This window comes from Aythya marila, assembly GCF_965140915.1.
Source record: "Aythya marila genome assembly, chromosome: 12".
Taxonomy (NCBI): Eukaryota; Metazoa; Chordata; class Aves; order Anseriformes; family Anatidae; genus Aythya; species Aythya marila.
In genome coordinates this window covers 16,721,123-16,743,014 of record NC_139053.1, presented here as the reverse complement: position 1 = coordinate 16,743,014, position 21,892 = coordinate 16,721,123, and the positions used below count along the sequence as shown (strand labels likewise).

At 36.6% G+C, this 21,892-nt stretch overlaps 1 protein-coding gene across 1 annotated transcript in view; it reads right to left on the bottom strand.

Moving 5' to 3' along the window:
- Window positions 1-1,639: 1,639 nt before the first annotated feature.
- Window positions 1,640-21,892, bottom strand: part of BCO1 (beta-carotene oxygenase 1) — a 60,674-nt gene continuing 40,421 nt past the window's right edge. The window contains exons 5-15 of the mRNA XM_082769913.1: window positions 16,423-16,579; window positions 12,689-12,817; window positions 12,271-12,400; window positions 10,642-10,789; window positions 9,636-9,783; window positions 8,350-8,570; window positions 7,243-7,500; window positions 5,985-6,087; window positions 5,238-5,332; window positions 3,025-3,136; window positions 1,640-2,330 (exon numbers count right to left, since the gene is read on the bottom strand). Of these exons, the coding sequence (XP_082626039.1) occupies window positions 2,158-2,330; window positions 3,025-3,136; window positions 5,238-5,332; window positions 5,985-6,087; window positions 7,243-7,500; window positions 8,350-8,570; window positions 9,636-9,783; window positions 10,642-10,789; window positions 12,271-12,400; window positions 12,689-12,817; window positions 16,423-16,486 (1,581 nt within the window). The 5' untranslated portion in view covers window positions 16,487-16,579 and the 3' untranslated portion in view covers window positions 1,640-2,157. The remainder of the gene's footprint in view (window positions 2,331-3,024; window positions 3,137-5,237; window positions 5,333-5,984; window positions 6,088-7,242; window positions 7,501-8,349; window positions 8,571-9,635; window positions 9,784-10,641; window positions 10,790-12,270; window positions 12,401-12,688; window positions 12,818-16,422; window positions 16,580-21,892) is intronic.

The window sequence follows — 21,892 nt, the reverse complement described above, 5'->3', positions numbered from 1 at the left end:
TGATACTGTGTATTACTGTACACATGCTAAATGTTTCATTACTATTCCAACTCCTAAAAACAGTCTCAAAGAAATTTGTGATTAGCTATATGGTCTGATCCATATTGCCTGGATCCATACGTAGGAGGATCTGGATCAAACACTGAGACCGGCAAATCCAAATTTACATCACTCTTTTTGTCTTCAGGTTGACTACAAACCTGACAAATCCTGTGCAATGTAGACCAAGTGAGTATGGCACACTTTAAAAAATCACATCCAAGACAAATTTGTACAGTTTATTTTCTACCGTACTTCTACATGAATATAAATAAAACGTGCTTTCTTACACTATAGATAACCTGTCTGATTTGGTTTTATGATAAATATCCCCTATCATATCTTCTCTGCTAGTATGAATTAGCTCCCTAGAAATCAAGTAACTCCTGTATTCAGGAGAACTCACGATCATCTGAAAGCTTAACTCTATGAATTCTCAGATGAAATTCTGGAGACAGGCAAAGGAGTTGTCTAATAATGGTTAGACTTTTTATTTATGGTCACCTTTTAATTCCAGAAATATTTGTGGAGACTTGTGAAATATGAACATATACAGAATAAAAGAAACAGCATCACCCTTAACTGGTATTTTCCCAACATCCAAAGTCAGTCTGCCATTTCAATACTGCTTCTGTGTTATTTACAAAAATGGAATTCAATTTCTTATTTAGATTATAAAATTTATTAAATAGTAGGGGCAATATGCCTAGTAAACACTGAAGGTGACTATTTTTTGCAGACACATCTCACTGAGCTGTTTATTTCCATTTTCTGGAATTTGTAAACCTTTGAATAGCCCAAAGTGCTTACGTACACTCTACATCTGACCACAGTGATGTTTTTCACATTAAGATTAGGCTGTATATTCTATATGTACTGTAAACACATAGGCAAAGGGAGTTGGTACAGAGCAAGCAAGAACTGCAGGTGATGTTAGTTCAATTGCTGCTCTGCTGTAAATATCTTACGTAATCATGAACAAGTCACCAAAGCCCAGGTGCTCATGTGATGGGGAGACAGAAAATAACAATGATTTCATTCTGCTTCCTACCTGTCAAACACAGTGAGTAGCAGGGACACTGAGAATAGGTACACAAAAGAAAGAGATACCCAAGTAGTTTGGTGACATGTACAGACCAGATGCACACCTAAAACAGGTGGAGGTATACCTAGTTTTCTCCATCAGTAAAGATACACTTTTAATCAGTAAATACACTTTTACCTAAACAAATTAGTGAATGTGTATATCTGAGTTCTGCTAGAAATACACTGCTCTTATCCATACACATACTATTAGTAACAGATTATTAGCAATATTAATAAATATTACATTTCTGTTTATCTTTTAGACAATGTAGTCATCTAATTACATGAAATGTCACGTCAGATATTCTCAAGGAAACAGGATTTGAAAACAAACTGCTTATAACATTAAGATTGAATAACACTGAAGTATAAATGAATGCTACATAAAATATTCAAGTTACTTGGTTTCATCATCATAAAAAGGAAAAATACACCAAGGAATTATTAGCAAAGCAGTTTTTTTTTTTTTAGGTTCTAAATTAGGAAGTTGTAGCACCTGAATGTAATACTTAACTTTGGTTACAGCGGAGTTTAAGAAATCAAGCACCAAGAAAATGCATTGCTATGAATTAATATAATAGTATCATAGCAGATAGTTTAATGTGAGGTTTTCTAGCAGAAGACAACTTTCATCATGAACTACAGTCTTGAAACAATCCATGAAAATTTCATGAGCTGTAGATATATGTTATTTATCCCCTATATCACATTAAAAATACTGTACTTCATTTGCTCAGAAAGCTGTATTCCACTTAAATAAAACTACCTTTGTCTCCTATTCCTTCCCCCACAACAGTAGCACTTTTTAAAGACTGATCGTTCTTCTTTTGGAATAGTTATATGCCAGTTGTGCATATCATTATTTGTAATAAAAGTCATTGCTATCTCTTAAAAGGGATTATATATAGTTATTTAAGATAATGTATATAGTCATTTCTTGCCATAATATAGTTGCTCCTGAATGACAAAAGGGGTATTATTCCACATTCAGTAGAGGGTTGTCTCAGTCTGTGTAATAGGATAAATAGCGTTTTACTCAGTCTCAGTCTTCAAAGCTTTCTCTGGTATAAACATTCCATGCAGGTCCAGATGCATTTCCACGTTTACTCTGGCTCGGCCCAGTTCTGTGAATGTTTTAGCATCCAAGATGAGTAGGAAGGGTGCCTCCTTTGGATCAGATGTCACAACACAGGTCAAAACAACACCTGTGACATACAAATGGAGAATTAGAAGCACATACTAATTACACCTAGCAGAAAAGATAACACTATCAGGAAATTAGTGTTGTTTCTCAAGAATCTGAGAACACAAACTGAAGGTGCTTATGACACGAAGAAGTCTGACTGAGAGAGCTAAAGGACTAATGAATGGTTCTCCTCTGTGCTTTTTCCTAGTCTGCCTGCAGTTCATTAGGACGAAAACAAACAAACACCGAATTATGTCCTTGACAATCTTGTTGGGCAGCTGAGCAGTGAAACTTGGGACACATCCTTTCAGCTATTTATCATTTGCCTTTGCACGAAATTGCCTCAGAACACAACTGGATCGAGATTACAGGGATACTTGCAGTGCCACTTCATGTTCTCATCTGGTAACAATGACTTCCGACTGCTTCAGCTTCTCCTAATGATAAAGCCAGTTCCAGTTGGCTCTCTGGACAGTCCTAAGCATTAATTTCATTGTTTATGGGCAGATTGGGACTTCATGCAAGCTGATTTTGCTCTATTGTTTGTTTTTCATTTTCTTTTATCTGCAGGAGCAAAATGGGTGGTACCAATTTTAATCTGTCTGTGGAAGCATCAGCCCAGCTTTCTTGTCATGACTGACAACAATGAAACTTTTAAGATTTAATACAAAACTTGTGTAAATCCAAATTTCAGAATGTTGTTACAATTTTACCATCATCCTCTTCTCTTGCATCGGGGCTGGGAACAAAAATGGGCTCAGATGGCCAGCAGTGGTCAGCTCTCCAGTGCAGCATTTCCTTTGTTTGGACATTCAGTTTTGCAATCTGAATCATTGTGGACAGAAAAGAAAAATGTCAGTGACCCAGACAATGGTTTATTCCAAAGGTACATCATGAACAGACTGCAGGCGTGGGGGAGCAACGCTAAGAGTTGAGGAGCAATGAGGGATGTGGCATCACAGAAAGGAAATACTTGGAAAATGTTAAACTTTGGAGTTGTGTTTAGTGGCTGCATAAGCATAAAATGATCTTTTAATTTTATAAAGACTATTTTACTTCAGCAGTGTTAAAAGAGACACAGATACCATTTCATTAGATTACAATTGCATAAGGGCTTTAAGTGTTTTACAAACACAAATAGGTCATAAGATCTATTTACTCTGCATCATGGGTAAATATTACTCTCACTATACAGACGAAGAGTGCATGGCACCGAACATGTAAGTGACTTTCCCAAAATTACTGCAGTTCTGTTGTAAAGCAGGAAACAGGATTTAAACCTTCCAATTTCTAATCCTGTGAATTATTTTCCTTTTGTTGTGACCTCAATATTTATCAAGGCCTTCTATTGTTAACTAGGGTATATATGCCAGAACAAAGGCTATTAGTAGTGATGTAAAGGTTAAACCAATGGGCAAGAATGCCACACAGATACTGGTACTAACTGAAGGAACAGCGTGCAGATTTTATCACGTTAATGGGTCAAGTGCCTGACCAAACCAGCTTCCAGCGCGGACACATGACATTTTCACCTCAGTTCTATTAAGGGCTTTTCTCTACCCATCCAGATACAGTTTTCTTCTTTTCTCTTTTGATGTTTAGTCAGAAAAATAACTTCACACAAAAATGAAATATTCAGGCACTGGAGGAAGAATCTTCTATCCAAGGTGACAGCAGTTTTGCTTACAGACTTTACAGAAGGATCATACGTGGTTGTTGCTGTGACTACATTCATTAAAGACTAACTGATGTGAAAAAAATCTAACATCTTCTATATTGCTATTTATATTTGACAAGCAGGGATTATCTGCACTGGAAATCACAAACTTGCATATTTGCGTGAGCTACTGTCAGATGTGCTGCAATAAATTTTCTTGCATCATGCAGAAATCCAGCTTTATTTTGTAATCATTTGTGGTAATTATATAGAAGAACCCACAGCGATCTCAATTTGCTCTCAGAACAGTAATTATAAAGAGTGAGTTGACTGTACAATACTCTTACCTTCAGCTAGTAGTACTTTGCATCTTAATCTATTTGTTTTCTAGGCTGTCTCCTGAAAGGCTGGCATCATGTGTACACAAAGAATGCATTTACTATCCTCTAACGCTCAACTAGTTCTCTAGCAAAAGGTAAAGCTTTCTGAAAAAATTGATATTGCTACAACTTCTTTTTTGTTTGTTTGTTTGATTGATTTTTTTTTGTTAGTATTCTTAAGGGGAAAAAATATTTATTACACATGTGTGTCTGCCTAGTACTCTTCTTCCTTTCCCTTACTGTCTTTGGAGCTTTTGGTACATTACCGAAGTTCAACCTAATTTAGCAGAAAAATGAGGGCCTCAGTAACTATAGTGTTCAGAAGACTTGGTGGAAATAAAAAGCTGGATGAGGAAGCCTGAGTTTATTAATACTTCATAAGGGGAACAGTACTACATGAGCTTACCCGTAGGAGAATTTAGGCGTTCCATATTTCTCCGCATGTGAATGACTCACCAATGGGAAAGGTTTTGACGGAAACCAATTCACTGTTGAATGCAATCTCAAGTCATACCCATAAGAAAGTGTTTGTTTGTTCTTTATTGTTCCCACAGTTTGGCCCAGGGAGGCTGTTTTAATCATACAAGTAAGCTAACGATGTCCAGCTTTTCATCTCCCTGCTTTCAGGTGTTGAAGTTTACAAACATAGTACACAACTGCAGTGTTGTTGCTTAGAAGTTTTAACTTGAGGTTGAAAAAAGGTTTTGCTGTCTGGAAAACCAAGGTTTAACAGTTTCAGTCCTGGCCTCAGAACCATACACTTGCATGTATGAATGCAGATGAGGCTATATTTTGGGCCAGACTAATAAACCATGGTTTACTAATAACCGTTTAAATTTGATTTGTGTTACATAAATGCATTTCCTGACTTTGTACATGTTAATGATACCTTTGTAGGAACTGGACTCCACTGGACTTCCGTTGCATAGACGTACGTGTATTTTTTGCCATTATATCCATAGTTGATGTGAGGCAGTTCTATCCCTAGGTATAACAAAGGTCAAGACTTAGGAACAAAAGAAGAAATATATTTCAAATGTACATTTACATGTGCCAATTTTCAGGAAATGTTACTCTATGAAAAATTTTGACAGGATTTTAAACAGGTGTTGCATATATTTTGTATGTCTGAACTTTTAAAAAGCCAAAGATGTATATTAACAGAGCACAATTAAGCCAGGGTTGTTGGTTCAAGAATGACAATTTTTCATTCTTAGGGATTCATTATATTGGATTTTTTTTTCATAAATACATCAATCAGAAGTGAACATTTGAGATATAATCAGACACTGCCATTCAAAGAAATGACTTTCACTTTAAGTAAATGTATACATATACATTTTACATATTCCTGTTAACACACATACACATACACATACACACACACACTCAAGTTTAAAAATCCACTTTCAAAGGTATACTTCATTAAAATACATAACTAAAGTTACTGCTTATAACAGACCAATTTTACTCCTTATAACAGGTAGATTTGCGAGCCATATTAGTCACTGTAAGATCAGACTTGGGACCCTAAAATAACTGTTAGACTTTATTAAAATGAGCTGTTAAGCATTATTAGAATGCACCTATGTGTATGTGTGTAAGAGAAAGTATTTGTGTAATGGATATGCCTCACCTTCACATAATATTTCAGGTTGGCAATAGATGCTGCCATCTTTCTCTTTTACAGCAGTTGCGGAAGTTGGAAGTGTGACTAAATTAGAACCTACTTCTGCATCCTGAAAGAGACATATGCTGAAAATGTAATGTGCTTCTATGAATATGCTTCTAATTTAGACCTTTCATCAGGTTTGATATTAATACAGACAACTAGGGGGTTAAACAAGTATTACAGCTACAATAAGTTCCTTCATAATGGCATTTATTCTGTAACATTAGATACTGACCTTTTCATTAAAAATCTTAATATATCATCGTGTAACCATTTTGGATTACACTGAGCATTTAGAAAGCTTTAGATACACATGGTTATGTTCCAGAAACACAATAAATAGATTATGTAGATTGCAAATTTAATTAATGAAGATGGGTTTTAAAGAATTAGGTAGGAAATTCCCACTAAAAGTCACCAAAGGTTAGTTTTTTTGCATCTGCTATTAATCAAATGCAAAAATAAGTGTGATCCATTCATGTTTTTAATGCTACTGCTGAATTTTTAAGATTGCAGGGTAGGTAGGATAGCTGGCGTGATCCAGCACATCCTTTGCTATTGCTACATGACTGTTTTTGAGACAAGAAATAAAGCAAGATTCTAAGATGTAGATGGAAAAAGTATTATCCATTCTAAATGTATCAAGCAGAAACTTGCCCAAGTTGCTGGGCAGTATAAAATCTTCCCTGCAAGCAGTGATGTAAAATTATGTTTTAAATTAAACTGAAAGATAAGATCATTCTTCTTTCTGGTAAACTCAAACTTAAATTAAATCTTCTAATTTTAATAAAACTATTGCAACAGTGGAGAATGTGAATATATTGTATATAGGCTTCCAGTAAAGTGGAAGAAACAGATTGTGCAAAACCTTATGCATGCCTTTCTAGCCAACAGTTAGGTTGGTATACCTGCTTATATTTGATAGCATGTTACAAGTAGTTGCACAGGTATGGAAATTATATATGCTCAAAAGCCTTTTTCTCCATAAAGAAAGACATCAGGACCTAGATCCACATAACTGTATGTCCAACTGCTCCTTGCCATTTCTCACAGTATATAAACAAAACAAAACAAAACTCCTGCACACTTTGTGAATATGTTATTTTTAAAGAATCAGAATTTTGCACAAAAGGGCTGGCAACTAATAATTCACCAATTTTTCTAGTTGATAAATTTTAAATTATTGATCAAAGAACAAGTTAAAAAATCATTTTCTTCCTACCTTGTCATACTGCAGAGGAACAACAAATCGCTTGCAGGTTGGGATGGAGGTAAGCTTGTTGTTCTCTTCAAAGTCTTTACTCAGTTTTTTTAAGTAAAACATGTCATATAAGCTATTGTCTGTGTAGGCAATAATATCAAAAATAATGTGGCCATCCTCTTCATAAGCATTTACATGGTGATAAAGCACCAGAGCATCCGTATAAAACTTGGTGGATACATCTTTTTTAGTCTTCCTGTCTACGAAGTGAAACCATGTCTGAAAGGCAGCAAACATTATTTAAAACCATTACTGAATGATCAACAAACAGTTATTTAGGAAAATGTTTTCCAACAGGTAGCCATCTACATTCTAAAGCACTGTCTGTCTCTACTGAAGCATATTAAGAATTCCAGATTTGCTGCTAGGAGGCAAGAACTTCCAACCTAAAGACCAAAAAAATTCAGGAGTAAAATAAGTGTACAAGTGCTCTAAACTCATTTCAGTGTTGCAAATTACTGTTTGGACTAGGCTGAGGATAGAAGTTTTCCAGTAAACCTGAAAAATCCCCTGGCCCGTTTTTAATTTAAATAACTTTGTCTTAGTTCAGAGTTTGTACTATTCTTTGCTGGTCCACTTGACCCTGGCATGCTCCACTTGTTCAGGGACACAAAATGTGGAAATAAGATCCTCAGAACACACTTTCTTTCCCCCCTCAGTTGCCACAATGAATTCAGGTTTCTCCACCAATCTGGCTCTCATACGTTATGCAATGGATCTAGAGCAGACTTCACCCACACTATACAGCGTTCTTTTTGGAGCAGGAGCAATTCTGTGTTGGGGATGATAGTGCATTTTTAATTTTCTCTCCTGGCACACATTATTTCTAACAATGCCCAACTATCCTCTTTCTCAAGCACTTCAGCATCAGTATTTATTTGTGAAACTTTGGAGATGGGAGAAAATATTAAAAAATGCGACTTCTAATAAAAAATGTGAAACATGAAAATCAGTTGTTGAAGAAAAAAAAAGGTTATTACTTAAATTAATGAACCAGATGAAAGACAGAACAATGTGGAAGAGATTGCTGGCCTGGCTGACTCCATTGCTCAGCATTAGAAAAAATACCTTATCATCCTTATGGAAGGCAAGGCAGGAAGCCCAGTTCACACCTCGGATGTAAGCAGTTGCCATTTTGACAATATCCAGTTTCAATGGCTGCTCTATGAACACAATATAGTTTTCTGTGATTCCAAAGCTATGGTAGTAGCTTGGGTGGAGCAGCGAGCGAGAAGGGATGGAGCATACCACTTCCATGTGTTTAAAACAAGATTTATTCTTTTCTGTTTCTGAACATAAATGATAAAAAATAAGATTACATTTACAATAAATTCCAATTCAATCTTGTGCTTGGATTTTTCCCACATAAGGAGTAGGTAAGTATAGGTTCCTCTCAGTTTTATTTGCATTTTCCTGTTTAGAAAATGGCTTGTTTCCTTCTGCAGAATTAACATAGAAGGTTGCATTTGAGTGAAGCAGCACAGTACCACAATGCCAGATCCATTCAGACAGAGACCTCTTGTCTCAGTATTTGACTCCACTGATAAACATTTTCAGAAGTTCCTGAAGGAGAAAGCTGTTCAATTAAATCAGCAGCTTTACATGGGGTTTCAAAGGCCCCCATGGTTTTGAACTTATTTTTATAGAGATGTTCCTGTTCAATCTATAGTGACTTTGTTTGAGCCCCAGCTAGGAATAACAAACATCTTTCAACTATGGAAAGTCTCTTGGTTGTTCACACATGAGGACAGACATCACATTAGCAGCTGGTTTTAAACCATGCATTGCCTTGAAGGAAAAAGAGCAAGTGATTTGCACTGTGAACAATGGATAATATTTCAGCAAGCCCTAATGTAGGCCAGGTTAGAGAGGAAATAACTTCATATTAGGTACTATTTGGTTTTATGCTTCCCTATAATCACTGTATAAGTATTTTAAGTATTCATTTATCAAGAAAAATGAATTTTACTACTTCAAACTGTAGAATACTACCTGACAGACAAAATTTTTTTCTGTTCACACTCCCTCTACACAAGGTATAGAAATTCTTGTAGAAGAATTAGTTCACTGTAGTGAATATCTAGTGATAATCAAAGTAGAATTCTTTTAAAAGCAAACTCTAAAAGCAACGATCTTCAGACTGAAACATCCTGTTTATATAGTATTCAAGATGAACCTTTGTAATAACATATATTCAGACAGGCTAAGCAGTTAACACTAAGTTCACACTACATTAAAATTAAAAAAATAAGCATTGTATGTTTCTGGAAGAGCTGTATTGTCTCCTTTTGACCTCACAAGAAAAGAATCTGCCAACATGTTTCTAAAAAATACTGACAAAAGACAGATCTTACCTGGCACAGAGGAAGGAATCTTAAATAAAAGGTATTTTGTTTTCCCTTTGTCAACAATTGAAGTACCCATGTTGAGAATATTTCCAGCACTGTCGTAGTGTGGATGAGAAGTTGCCACATTTACAGCTATATATTTGTTGTAGTCAACCTGGAAAATGATACAATAGGAGATTTTAGAGATGCATAGGGGTATTTAAATTAATCATAGCTAACACCCCCAATCCACCAGCCTTTCAACACTGGTAGCCTTCCACTGATGCCACCCAAATGCCTTGAAATTTCAACACTTCAGTCAAATGAGTTATGCAAGTACTCAAATGATTTCCTAATTCAAGGCTAAAACAAGGTACAAAATCTGAATTACATTCAGATCTTCCTTGTAGCCACATAAGACAACAGGAGGATTGGCTAAAGAAGCTACTCCACAGATGCCCATTTCTTCCTGAAAGCAGTTTATTTAATAGCACTATGAGACTAGCAGTTTCTGGAGTAAAAAGATTTGTATTCAATTTAGAGCTTGGGAATTGTACTTAAACTTTAATGCATGATAGGAAAACTCAATGCATATTTCAATATGTCAAGATTTGCTTTTAATAATATCTTGCATGAGGTGTTGAAAAGTCATCATATATAAATGACCTACTGAATTATTAATTATGTAAATCACTTGATAACTACAGATACATAATAATGGGAATCATCCAAAATAATCACATCATAAGCACAATATATGGTATTTTGTCTGCAATTGCGTACAATTATGAAATTGCCCAAAGCCCAGCTTTTCCCTAAACTGCCTGTGATTTATTTTTGAACTCCTGAGTTCTCAAATGAACTGGTATCTTCACCATTTCACTTTACCATGATTTCAAAAAAGTATTCTGTGCTAGTAAGGAAATAGTAGAAGGAGAAATGTATCTTTCCAACTTCGTGTACTGATTCTTACAAATCAGCCTGAAACCGAATTTGTTAGAAGGAACCAGAGTGACACACAGCCATTTAATACCTTCTCTAGAGTCTCCAGAGTCTGTGGATTAATTTTTCTGATGAAGTTAGTCTCACTGGTAGCATAATAATCATCCCCAGATTTCATAATGTTGATCAGGCAGTTGTCTGTGAACTCAGGAATGGTGTGAGACAAGTATGAGAATGCCCTGCAGAGAGGAAAGTTTCATATTGGTTCATTAGACAAGCTGCAGCTGTACTTGCTTTTACCCCATACGAAGCAGAAGTCACCCTGTGCAGTGCAGGCTGTGCACAGTAGCAGGTTAATGGAGCTGGGTCTGTCTCTCCCCTGCTGTGTCCTCTTCTGGCAGCTTTTCCACTGCCTCAGTGGACAGCGTGAAAGGTAGAGGAGATGAAGTTCTGCAACACCATTAGCCTGGGGGAGGATTAAGGACATGTATGTATGAAACTGTTTTTCCATGCACAAATGGACATTCAGGTCCAGTCCTGCCGACAGCTGTGAGATAGCCACTGCTTTATCAAGATGGGCTGATTACACGCTCTCCTGTGCATACCTCATGAGAATTTGGCCTAACAGTTTCTACCTAAAAGCTATTAGGTTTTTCAGGGTGTGCCCTCATAAAATAACTTGATTTATGTACTCGCTGATGGTATATTTTTGTTGCCAGCATTATCCCTTATCACAATTGTGATTTCAAAGTAGATCTGATTTCACATATAGGCTTCTGTGACAGTTCTCCTTACTAGTGTAGGATTTTATCATAGTCATTTGAAACCATGACAAAGTTGCTCCTATCCCTTATAGACTTAAAATGCCAGTGTTATCCTATTACTGTAGAAAGAAGAAAAAAAGCATCTTCTGTCAGAGTAACAACTCACAATGTATCAAAGTTATAGTTATTTTGCAATAACTATCCATGTTTATGGTCTTACCAAGCATGTAATTTGAGGTCATTAGATGTAGTTCAGCCAGGAATAAAAGATGGATGAACTACTTGCATTTGCCATATAAAGGCAATTTTACAGGCTCATAAATAGCCTGTCATCCTTTCTAGCACTATGAAAGTAGCTATTGCAATGACCCCGAGCGGTTGTGATTTTGAACATAAGGTTAGCTCAGGTCTTTGGGTGCAGTACTTCAAAGCACTGCCTGTGACTCAAGAAACAATTGAAAATTTTCTTCACTTTCTTTTTGGGAGCTGGGAGTGTAGAAATGGCCTTTAATACAGCAGGTTTTTATTTATTTATTTATTTCAGTCATGGACGATTTTCATCTTTCTGCAGAATAAATTTTGAATTAATACTTTCCCCATCTCTTCATCTTTTCCTTTCTTTCTTGCTGCTTCTCCCCTTACAGAATATCAATTTAATAAAATTCCATGAAACACATGGAAAATATTTGTTTTTTCAAAATTACAATGAAATCTACTTGCACTAGTGAATAAAACAGACAATATTACTGATGAAGTGGATTTAGAATATTTGCCTTAGACTAACCCATAGAGTGTATGTTTCTGGCTGTATCCTCCTGGCCTTGTCAGTAGCTGGTAATTGTAAATTTACAAAACAGATTTCATGTTTGTATATATGCGTCAAGGGTAAACAGAAAGACATCTGTGCTGGAGAGAGAGGTAGATAGCAGAATCTTGTTGGAAAAAGCATTGCTTACTTGGCAAATATGTTTTTGCATGGATCTGGATAAGCCATAGTTCCAAATTCAGACACCACGATTCGGTTTGCTTCTATATTGCAGTTGTATGAGTCACTTCGGAGATACTTACTTCTGTAGTAGACTTCACCTGACAAAGGTCAGACAGGTTTCAATCATTTCATACTGAGCTCTTTTGAAAATTACCACAGACAAAGCCAGAGAAAGAACCTGTCAAGCAAATATCCTTTAGCAAAGAAAAGCTCGCTGTGGCAGACTCACCAGCCACATAACACCTACGTGTACTATTTTTTTTGCAGGGTTATAGCCAGACACCTGGAACATTTTAATGATAATCAAACTTAAAAGAGAATTAGCAATGTAAAACACCGAGATTTGGCTTGTTGAGCTTTTTGTAAACTGACATGCCATAACTTACCATTTTTAAATGTAAAGCTATGCAGCAGAGCCAAGCCATCAAACCAGTGGTTATATTTAGTGTCCCCTATTGTGTGCATCCCTGGGCCATTTCGGAGAAGTATCCCTTGCAACCAAGTGGGCAACTGACCTGCAAACAAAAATGACATTTCAGTATTCATTCATTTAGGGAAGGGGCATGCTACAGGACAGTTTTCCTAAGGGCATAGGCTTCAAATAGGCAGATGGACTATAGGGCTAAGTCCAGATTTGTAATAGCATATAATTACGTTTGAGTTTTGGCTAACTAAAATATGACCTGATCAATAGTGTGGCACTAGTAATATTCTGCATAAATACCAATATATGAGATTACCACATGAACAAGAGATTGCTGGAATGTAATTTGCTAAAAAACAGGAAGTAAATAAAGTTGGACCTTTCTTCCTTGCACTCAGATATTAAAGTGATGTGTATAAACCCTTTTATTCATGCCAGGAAAAGCTAGAGCTTATCAGAAATAAACATATTTTATAGGATATATGACTTGTACTGCCCTTCAGTATATCAATTTAAGCTTTAGGCTAAATGAATTCCAGTAAAAAGTTCTTTAATTAAATTACATAGCATATTGTAGTGTCATTTTGGGAGTGCATTTGTGACATTAGTCATAATGTTGGGGTTTTGAACACAAAGAGTGGGTAGAAATATTATACTGAAAATGTGTAAGTATTATTAAGGTTTGAATACAAAACGTTCCTCATCAAATCCCTGCGGGAAATACATTAGCTATCATTTGACATAGAGAATAACAACAATTAAAGAATGTCTTTAGGGTTAAAGAGCTGAGCAGAAGCATATCAGATATGAAATTAAAACCTTCACTTGCTTCTTTGTGTGTATGTCTCCTGAGGGAATATTTATGATCACATACTATACTCCTTTTCCACACAATCTCTGCAGTGAACACTGTCTCTACATAAAGAAGCTGCTCAGAAATTTAATTCTCCTTACAGTCCAATTTGTGACCCCATGTCAAATATGTCTTTAATAATTCTACCTTTAATAATTCTACCTTTGCAACAGATAGAAATGTCCACCCATTAAAATATTCAATTTTGTCAAAGTTGATGCAATTGTGGAGAAGTAGTGATGGTTTTGTTGTAAGGCTTTCTGAGATCCTAAAGGGGCTTTGACCACTTTCCAAGAGAACAATTCCTGAATTTTGACCATTGTAGGTAAGGGAGGCAAGGACGTTTGCCATTTCTTCAAATAAATGACATTAAGCATAAACCATCCAAATGCAAGGAAGGATATACAGTAAAAGCCAGCTTTGCATAAATACATTGTCAGTCAGGATAGCTGACTAATATTGTGTGCCACAATACTCACACAACTTCATTACAGTTACAGATCTGGAATACATTAAGAAGAGAAAAAATGTTGACACAATGGATTTGCATTTTATCATTATTATTGCATTTTGCAAGAGTTTTGAAAACCAAACACTGGGTAAATGTTTGTGACTAGCAAATGAAAAGACTGCTTCGGAGGAAACTGATTTAGAAAGAAACTAAATATTCAAGGTAGATACATATTTTTTGCTTGGCTGATTACTAAGCATTAATTACTAAACAAATTTAGTCTATTTATATGCCTCAAATGCAAGTGTTTCTCTTGTTGTCACTTCCCTTTCTAGTTTTCTGTTGTTTGCAAATAGAAGGTTGTAGATTCTGCATTTTCTCCAGAACTACTGACAACTGCAGTATGGTGAGTGTAGTCTTATGTGCTCCTACCCTCTTACCAATGTCATTTAAGACTGGAAATCTATACAGTAAGCCTGAACTGCTGGTCATGCACCAGCAAACCTTTTGGTAACACTGAGTTGAGGCTAACTGCATGTGTTTTGCTGCAACCAGTCTTTCCTTCCCTCCAGCAAAAATATAATACTTCTGCTGCATTTCAGGTCTTGTGGGATCACTTCTGTTTCGGGGCCCATCATTCAGGAAAAGCAGATATTTCTGTAATTCACTGAACGTCTTGCAGCTTCTAGGGCTAAAAAATTTGTTTAGTTATTATTCCTGTCTATCAGAATAAAGATGCCCAAGAAGTTGCAGGACAAGCCAACAAAATAATTTCCCTTCAATAGGTAATCAGGGAAAAAAGTGATCTTCTGTTTAAAGCACTACAAAACTGATGCAAATTCTCTAACTCTTGGCATAATTCAGTGTAATTTCTGGCATACTTCCAGTACAAAAAGCAGGGAGCAAATTGGCATCTACTGAGGTTTTCAGATCAAAATTTATCTTAGTGGGACTTAAATATAACAGTGGGTACTGATCAGCATCCTAAAGTGCCTAAGTAGCTTTAAAAATGTGTGCCTTGTATCTTTTTTGCCTCATGCTTTTACCTAAAGCGGCAATAATGATACTTTTCTGTACTGTGTGAGGACATGAACTAACACAGTAAAATCTCCAAATATTTGGAAGATTATTAAGAATCAGAGCAATCAAGCCTTGTGTGATCACATGGCTGCACAGTCTTTAGGACAGTAAGAGCTAAATTATTTCTGACGTCAGTAATACGGGGTCATATTTACAATGTACTTATTGAGTAACAAGGAGCCAAAACGTAGGCAGAGCTCAGGGCTAGCTAAATATTTGAAGAGGTCTGGGTTCTCTTTAATTTTCATTAGTGGTAAATACTGATTCATCATTACCAATGAAGTAATATTTTGTATACTTAATTTTATTTACTGAACTGTTCAGTCTTTGTTTAAATAAACCATTCCATAGTGTAGATCAGGTATGGTCAATAGTTTTGTTTGCAAACAACTTGAAATGTTTTCAATAGAAAGATTTTATTCCGAGTGACAAAAATTAGAAAGGCATAAAATCACCTCAAATTAAAACAATGCACTTTGACTTGAAACACAATCTTTTTCAGTTCAGCCATCAAAATGAACAACAGCAACATCATGCAAGTTGTAATTGCCTACTTTTATATAGCCTACCTGGGAACTGACTTTAAAATTGGCATTAGATGCCTGCTATTTCTTAGACTATATGCTACAAAAGACACAGCATACATCTATTGAATTGGGGTTCTCAGCAACAAACATCTCCTACAGCTGTAGGAAAAAACTCTTTGCCTCCCTCTTCTGTAGTGTAAAACAAGGAGTAAAAATGTTAAGTTGATCAAGCATTCATCCCTAGAAAGCCACTTTAAGCTATCTTGCTGGAGGACACTGCATTTTTTACTGGAGTGCCTTCTGAACCATCTTTTTAACAGCACACAGTGGCATGTGTTACTGCTGCTTATCTATTTAGAATTACTATTGCTAAAGTGTCCCAGTTTTAGCAATCCTCTCCAGGATGCAAGGAACGGCTGAAAGAACAGCGAGAGGGTAGCGAAGGGTTATGGCGAAGAGAAAATGAAAGTCTAAACAGAGCCATGGGGGAGGGGGTGTCACCAGATTAAATTCTGAGTCTTGTCCCTCACTGCCGACTTCAGTGAACCCTGTTCAAACAGACTTTCTGGAAAAATACACAGAAATACCCATAAAGGAAGAAAAATCCCCCAGTCAGGGGCACAAATAAGATCTGAGTTCAGTCCTTTAAACAAAGTTCGCTGACATTTCTCCCTTTCTCGGTTTCCTCCTTCCGTGCTGTTTCGGGTGAACAAGTGTTTCAATGTTTACAAATTTGAAAACACCAAAATAACCACGTGTATTTGAAGAGATTTGCATTCACTTACCTTGCACCTCGGCTTTTATGGGCTCTGGATGTTCTTCTTTGTTTTTACTAAATATCGTTTCCATCTCTCATGTAATCAAACGGTTTCTGTGTCCTCTACCCAGCTGTTCCTGCAGGCGTAGCAGTCCCCTCCTGTCTGGGCTAAGAAAAGCTCTTTCCTGTTACATAGAAGGATAAGGTCAAAGTGTAACTCGAGCTAGTGGCTAGTGGCTTATAGATCGATTTATAATAGTTGATCTTTAATCCTTAACACATACACTATAATACTTGCACGTTCTCCTTAACTCTTTCACTAATTCAACGGAAGAAAAATGTAACCTGCCTTTTTGCTCTCTGTGAACCTACCTCAAGCAGCCACACACACCAGAGGAGTCAGGTAAAATGAATCTGAAGCATCACCTTCAACACTGCAGAGAAAGTTTTAGATATTTTATAGGGTGTTTGCCCCAGCTGGCAGGAGCAGAGACAAAAATAGAAGAAATGTCTACCCACCATTCTGAATATGGCTTTTTGGAACTGACAAACATGTGGGGTGTCATCATTTTCTTTCCATGCTGTGAAATTTAAACTGGGCTATTCTATTAATTAACAAAATACCATCACTGAATGGCCATGTGCTTTTTTCATTATATACAAGCTGAGTGTGATCTGAGTGGCACACCTTTGAATTAAACATCTTTTTACAAATAAATATTGTAACATATTGTCCCATATGTGACCTGATTCCACCTCGTTATTGGCTTCTTGGAGTCTCTGTGAAAGTATGGCAGGAATAATTAAAAAGAAGGGGGATTTTTAACTTCATGCATTTGTTTCGAGATAAGGTACTTAACTGAGTTCAACGTTGCTAATTTTAAAATCCTCTAGGAAAAGAATTATTTCAATATAAAGCATGTGATTGCAGAACAAGTCACAGGCTCCATTGAACATGAAGGATAAAAAGATTCTTTGCACAATCATATGTTATGCAATTTCATATGGGGTTACCCTAAAATCCGATTTTTTCGGCTAAATCACTGTTGTTCCCAAAATGTTTTAACATCCATTAAGTCTCATGGATCATTCATAAATATCCATATTCATTTTACTGAAAACACAATTTGCGCTGTGGTGACTGCTGTGACTCACTTGTTATACGCATATATTGCTCCTCTCATCCTTACCACCGTTTTTGATGACTTATCTTGGGAAATCATCAAGACAGCATGCCTTTGTCTCCATTTGGACAGCACTAACAGAAACGGGTGACTCCAAAAATAAGAAGCCAGATAAAAAAGAAAATAGGAGGGTTGGATTTGTTGGAGTCAGTAGTATCTTGAGGTCTCTTCCAACCTTGTGATTCTGTGATTCTGTGATTCTGTGATTAATAAAGAAACAGCGTGTTTGAAACAGGAGGCTGTAGGAGACAGAAGTGTCAAAGTCCCCACACGTACACACATGCTGACATACATACATAAATATCTACATGTATATAGACACACATGCATTTGTGTGCTTTTATAGAGAGATGTAGACTTACTTGTATATGAAAAGCCAGCTAAGGGATTTTTTCAGCAATGCTGGAGGGTGAAGAGGATCTGGCAAGAAAGCAAAGCTAATTCTGCTTCCCCTAAGCCACAGGGACATTTTGCCTGTCCTTGGTATTATGCTCTTGTTTAGTATGTTCTCTTCAGCACATCTTCCACAGCTCTTAATGCTCTGGTTTTAATTGTTTGACCTGTGCCTCATAGAAACAGACGTTGTGTGAGTCGTCTGATCTGCAGCAGTGCTATTTACGTACAGCAAGCAAGCAATAAAAGGATTACTGCAAAACATTTTTGCCCTTCTTTACCCTGCTTATGTAGTTTAAGATTCAGCTAACATAAGATAACTGGAAACCTCGTTAAAAGTTACTTTAAGGGAAGAACAAGGAGGTATTGAACACCCTTTGAAATCATCCTGAGTGTTTTCAGTTAGCTAATTTCAGGTGTCTGCCTGTAAGTTTTGTCTGACATTTTGTACAACTTAATAGAGAGGCCTTGCAAAGTTCTTTTTTTCCTGCTTGTCTGTGAAAAATATTTATTCATCAGAGAACACACACTATTTTTTTTTTGTCTCAGCCATGCTAATAATAGATGACCAGTTCAGTAAGATATGCAGAAATTAATTTTCTTGCTAACTGTGCAATTTTTCCCTTTTTACCTTGAAATGGATTAATATCAAAGTATTTATTTAAAATTATAATTGTCTGAGGAAGTAGATGTGGAGTGGGTGACTCCTCTGATTTTATTATTTCACAAAGTTTCTTTCTCCTTTGTAGAAACATGCTTGATGGGAAAGCATAGAGGAGGTTACAAAATTCCATGTTCCAGAGAACACGAAGAGACATCTTTTCTACTCCTCCTTATTATTCTCATTTATTTTGGTATTCCATGAGAAAGAAGTTCAGTTTTACCAGCAGGACCTTCCCTAAGAGCTGTAGTTCTTTGTCAGCACAAAACTGTGTATCTTTATGATGAATCTGAGGCTCTTCCCTATTAATGTTTTCATGTCTGCTTTCTGGCTTTGGCTCAAACTTCCTATACAGAACAAAATAAAGAAGAGGTTAGAAAAGGGAGCTGCTGCCTTTCCCAGGCCTACAGGAAATACAGACTTTTCTGGCTTTAGAAGAGACTACCAGAATCTCTCTGATCTTGGGTTTACCAGACACATTATAACTCATACATATAATGTTTACCAGAAGGGTATAAATTCAGGGAGATTGTGCTGTCTGTATGAAGAACAGACAGTTTTCTGTAGTGTTAGATTTTTGCCATGTTATTGAAGCCATTTAATTGGATAGTTTGCAATGAAGAAGTGAGAGCAGAGTTGTTCACAACTTAGAGAGGAAGGAAAAGAGCTGTAATATAAAATCATGAGTGTAGTCTAAAGGCATCTATCAGTCTGACTGTAAGAAGCGGTCACATTAGAACAGTATCTACAGTGCCTCAGCACCTTCAAACACTCCATGTTCAAGGGAAACAAAGTTTTCCACAGCAGAATAGCATTGTAAGTCTTGTTGCCTTCTTGTAAATTTGCAACCGTGCTTACTTTCTGTGTGTATAAATAACTACGCATTGAGCACAGCTCAAACTGCTAGTTAATTAAGCTTCTGGTATAACAGTAATGTAACAGCCAGGTGTCTACCTTTGTACTTCTGGTTTCCTTACACAAGTAGATCATTGCCTCATAAATCAGAGAGACACCAATATTATTCCTTATCTCCATACTGAAATATAAGTACTTACTTAATTTACTTTTATCTCAACCTTTCCATTATAAAATTCAGGTTATAATTAAAACCCATTAACAGAGGTCAAATTACCTGAATATGTCTTTAGGCGGCACTAAGAACTTCCAGCTATCAACTGTTATCCATTATTACTGAATAAAGATTTCAACAGTAAAACTGATAGGAACCTGGAGTTGTTCTTGCTGAACTCATACTGACTGCTATCTCACCGTACCAGGAGATGTAAGCTCCAACAGTTATCTTTATTAAATACTGTCTTATTGACATGATCTCATTTCAGAAGAAATATGGAAAATTCCTCAGCACCACTGAGGAATAATTCTCTTGCACTGTCCAAGTACAATTACCAAAACAAACCATTAATATGACTTGTTGACATTTAAATAACAATAGTTTCTGTATATTATTATGAACAGGTTTTGTTTGGATCAAACCTGCTTTGATCAAATACTGTTTTGATCAGTATCATTTGGTTCAAAGTAATTATTTATGTGGTTTTGGTGAATTTTGGGGGGGTGAGATTTCAGTAAATAACCCTTCCTTGATTAACATTCTTACGTGGCACACGTTTCCTCTTCTTGCCTGTAGTCACACTTCTGCTGTGGGCAGCAATAAAGCACAGGAGCCAGCTGGGAGAGGGGGTGGTGTTTGGGCATCAACTCTCTGGCAAGGGAGAAAAGTCAAACTACAAGCCCAAAGGCAGACTCTTCTAAAGGGACACTTCCTAGGCAAGACCCTCAGTAACTTACCCAGACATCTACTGTGCCAGAAGGTAACCATACACATCCCATAAACAGAAATTATGTCCAACCCAGCAACTCCTGAATGCAGTCCTACTAATCCGTATCCTGACCCTATCATTCCAGATATGGATTTCTACATTAATCATTGCTCCCTATAAAGATAAGAATTGTTTTCTCTGTTTTTCTAAACAAGATAACATCACAATTGCAACTCGGCAGGACTCACTGGTAAGTTCACTGTGTTGCCACATGGACAATTAGGCATTAGAACAGCAACAAAACCAAACCCCTTGTATTCAGCAAACAACTGGGTCTCACTAAAAGGACAAGCAGCCCAGGACAGCAGCAAGGAAGGAAGCCTGACAGTGACCCCCCTGCCTTAAACCAGTTGACAGATGGTCTTTTCTAAAGCAGTCTTTAGAGACAGAAGATGTATGTGTACCTAGGGGCTTTTCCCCATCCCTTTCCAGGCAGTCTGCTCTGTACTCAGGACTTCCTATTTGGGTAATAATGAAGCAGATCTTCTCAAGAAGCAGTTTTGCACACAGTGGATACGCATGGGACACATCGAAATGGGAACTCACAACCTTGGCTCAAGTTAGCGATACCTGAAAATCATCTTTCTTCTAGCTCAAAGCTAGAGCAATGTAAAACAAATTTCCATGTATATGATTGTGCACTTCACAGAACAGAGATACAGTTCTATTCCTGATAAAATCTATACATTACATTCGGTAATATTCAGGAATGTGAAGATGGAAATATCCTATAGAGAGTAAATTTACTTGCTCTTCCTCAAGGCAAATGAACAAGAGCCAAAATGAACAGGGGTGTGATTTATTCCTTCCTATTGGCAACTCTTCAATTCTTTAACTCTTTAAATCAAAGATTATGAGTACTTTGAGATTTGGCTACCAAACCTGAGACAGTCTTCAAGGGTTCAATTCTTAGGAGTAGTGAAGACCACCTAGAAGATTTCCTTACAGAATCTCAATGCAAGCCATTTTTTTTTATTATTATTAACATCTATTTGTGTGTGTTTGTGTCATTAATAAAATATGCTTCTGTTTTCTTTTACCTCAACAGCTTCTACTTCCAACAGCAACAACAACAAATTAATAAACCTTAAAGCGTCCTTTGAAAACTAGGAATAAATCATTCATCATTGCCTTTTGTGATGTTTTATGTAGCGCAATGCTTTGCCAAAGAAACTTTCTCTTTATGGCCACCATCTGGTGTAACTCATAAGGGCAAGTTAGGACTCTGAGAAATCTGCAGGGCCCCCTGTAACATTTCTGGGAAAAACGAAAGACTTATTCCAACAGGCGCACCAGAGTTCACAAACAAAGGACTTATTCATAGCTTTATCACAGCTTGGAGTGAGGGTGTGAAAATATTGAGAAACCTTTGTCACTAATTTCTAGTCAAAGCTTGCAAAGCACAATTGCTTTGCAAAG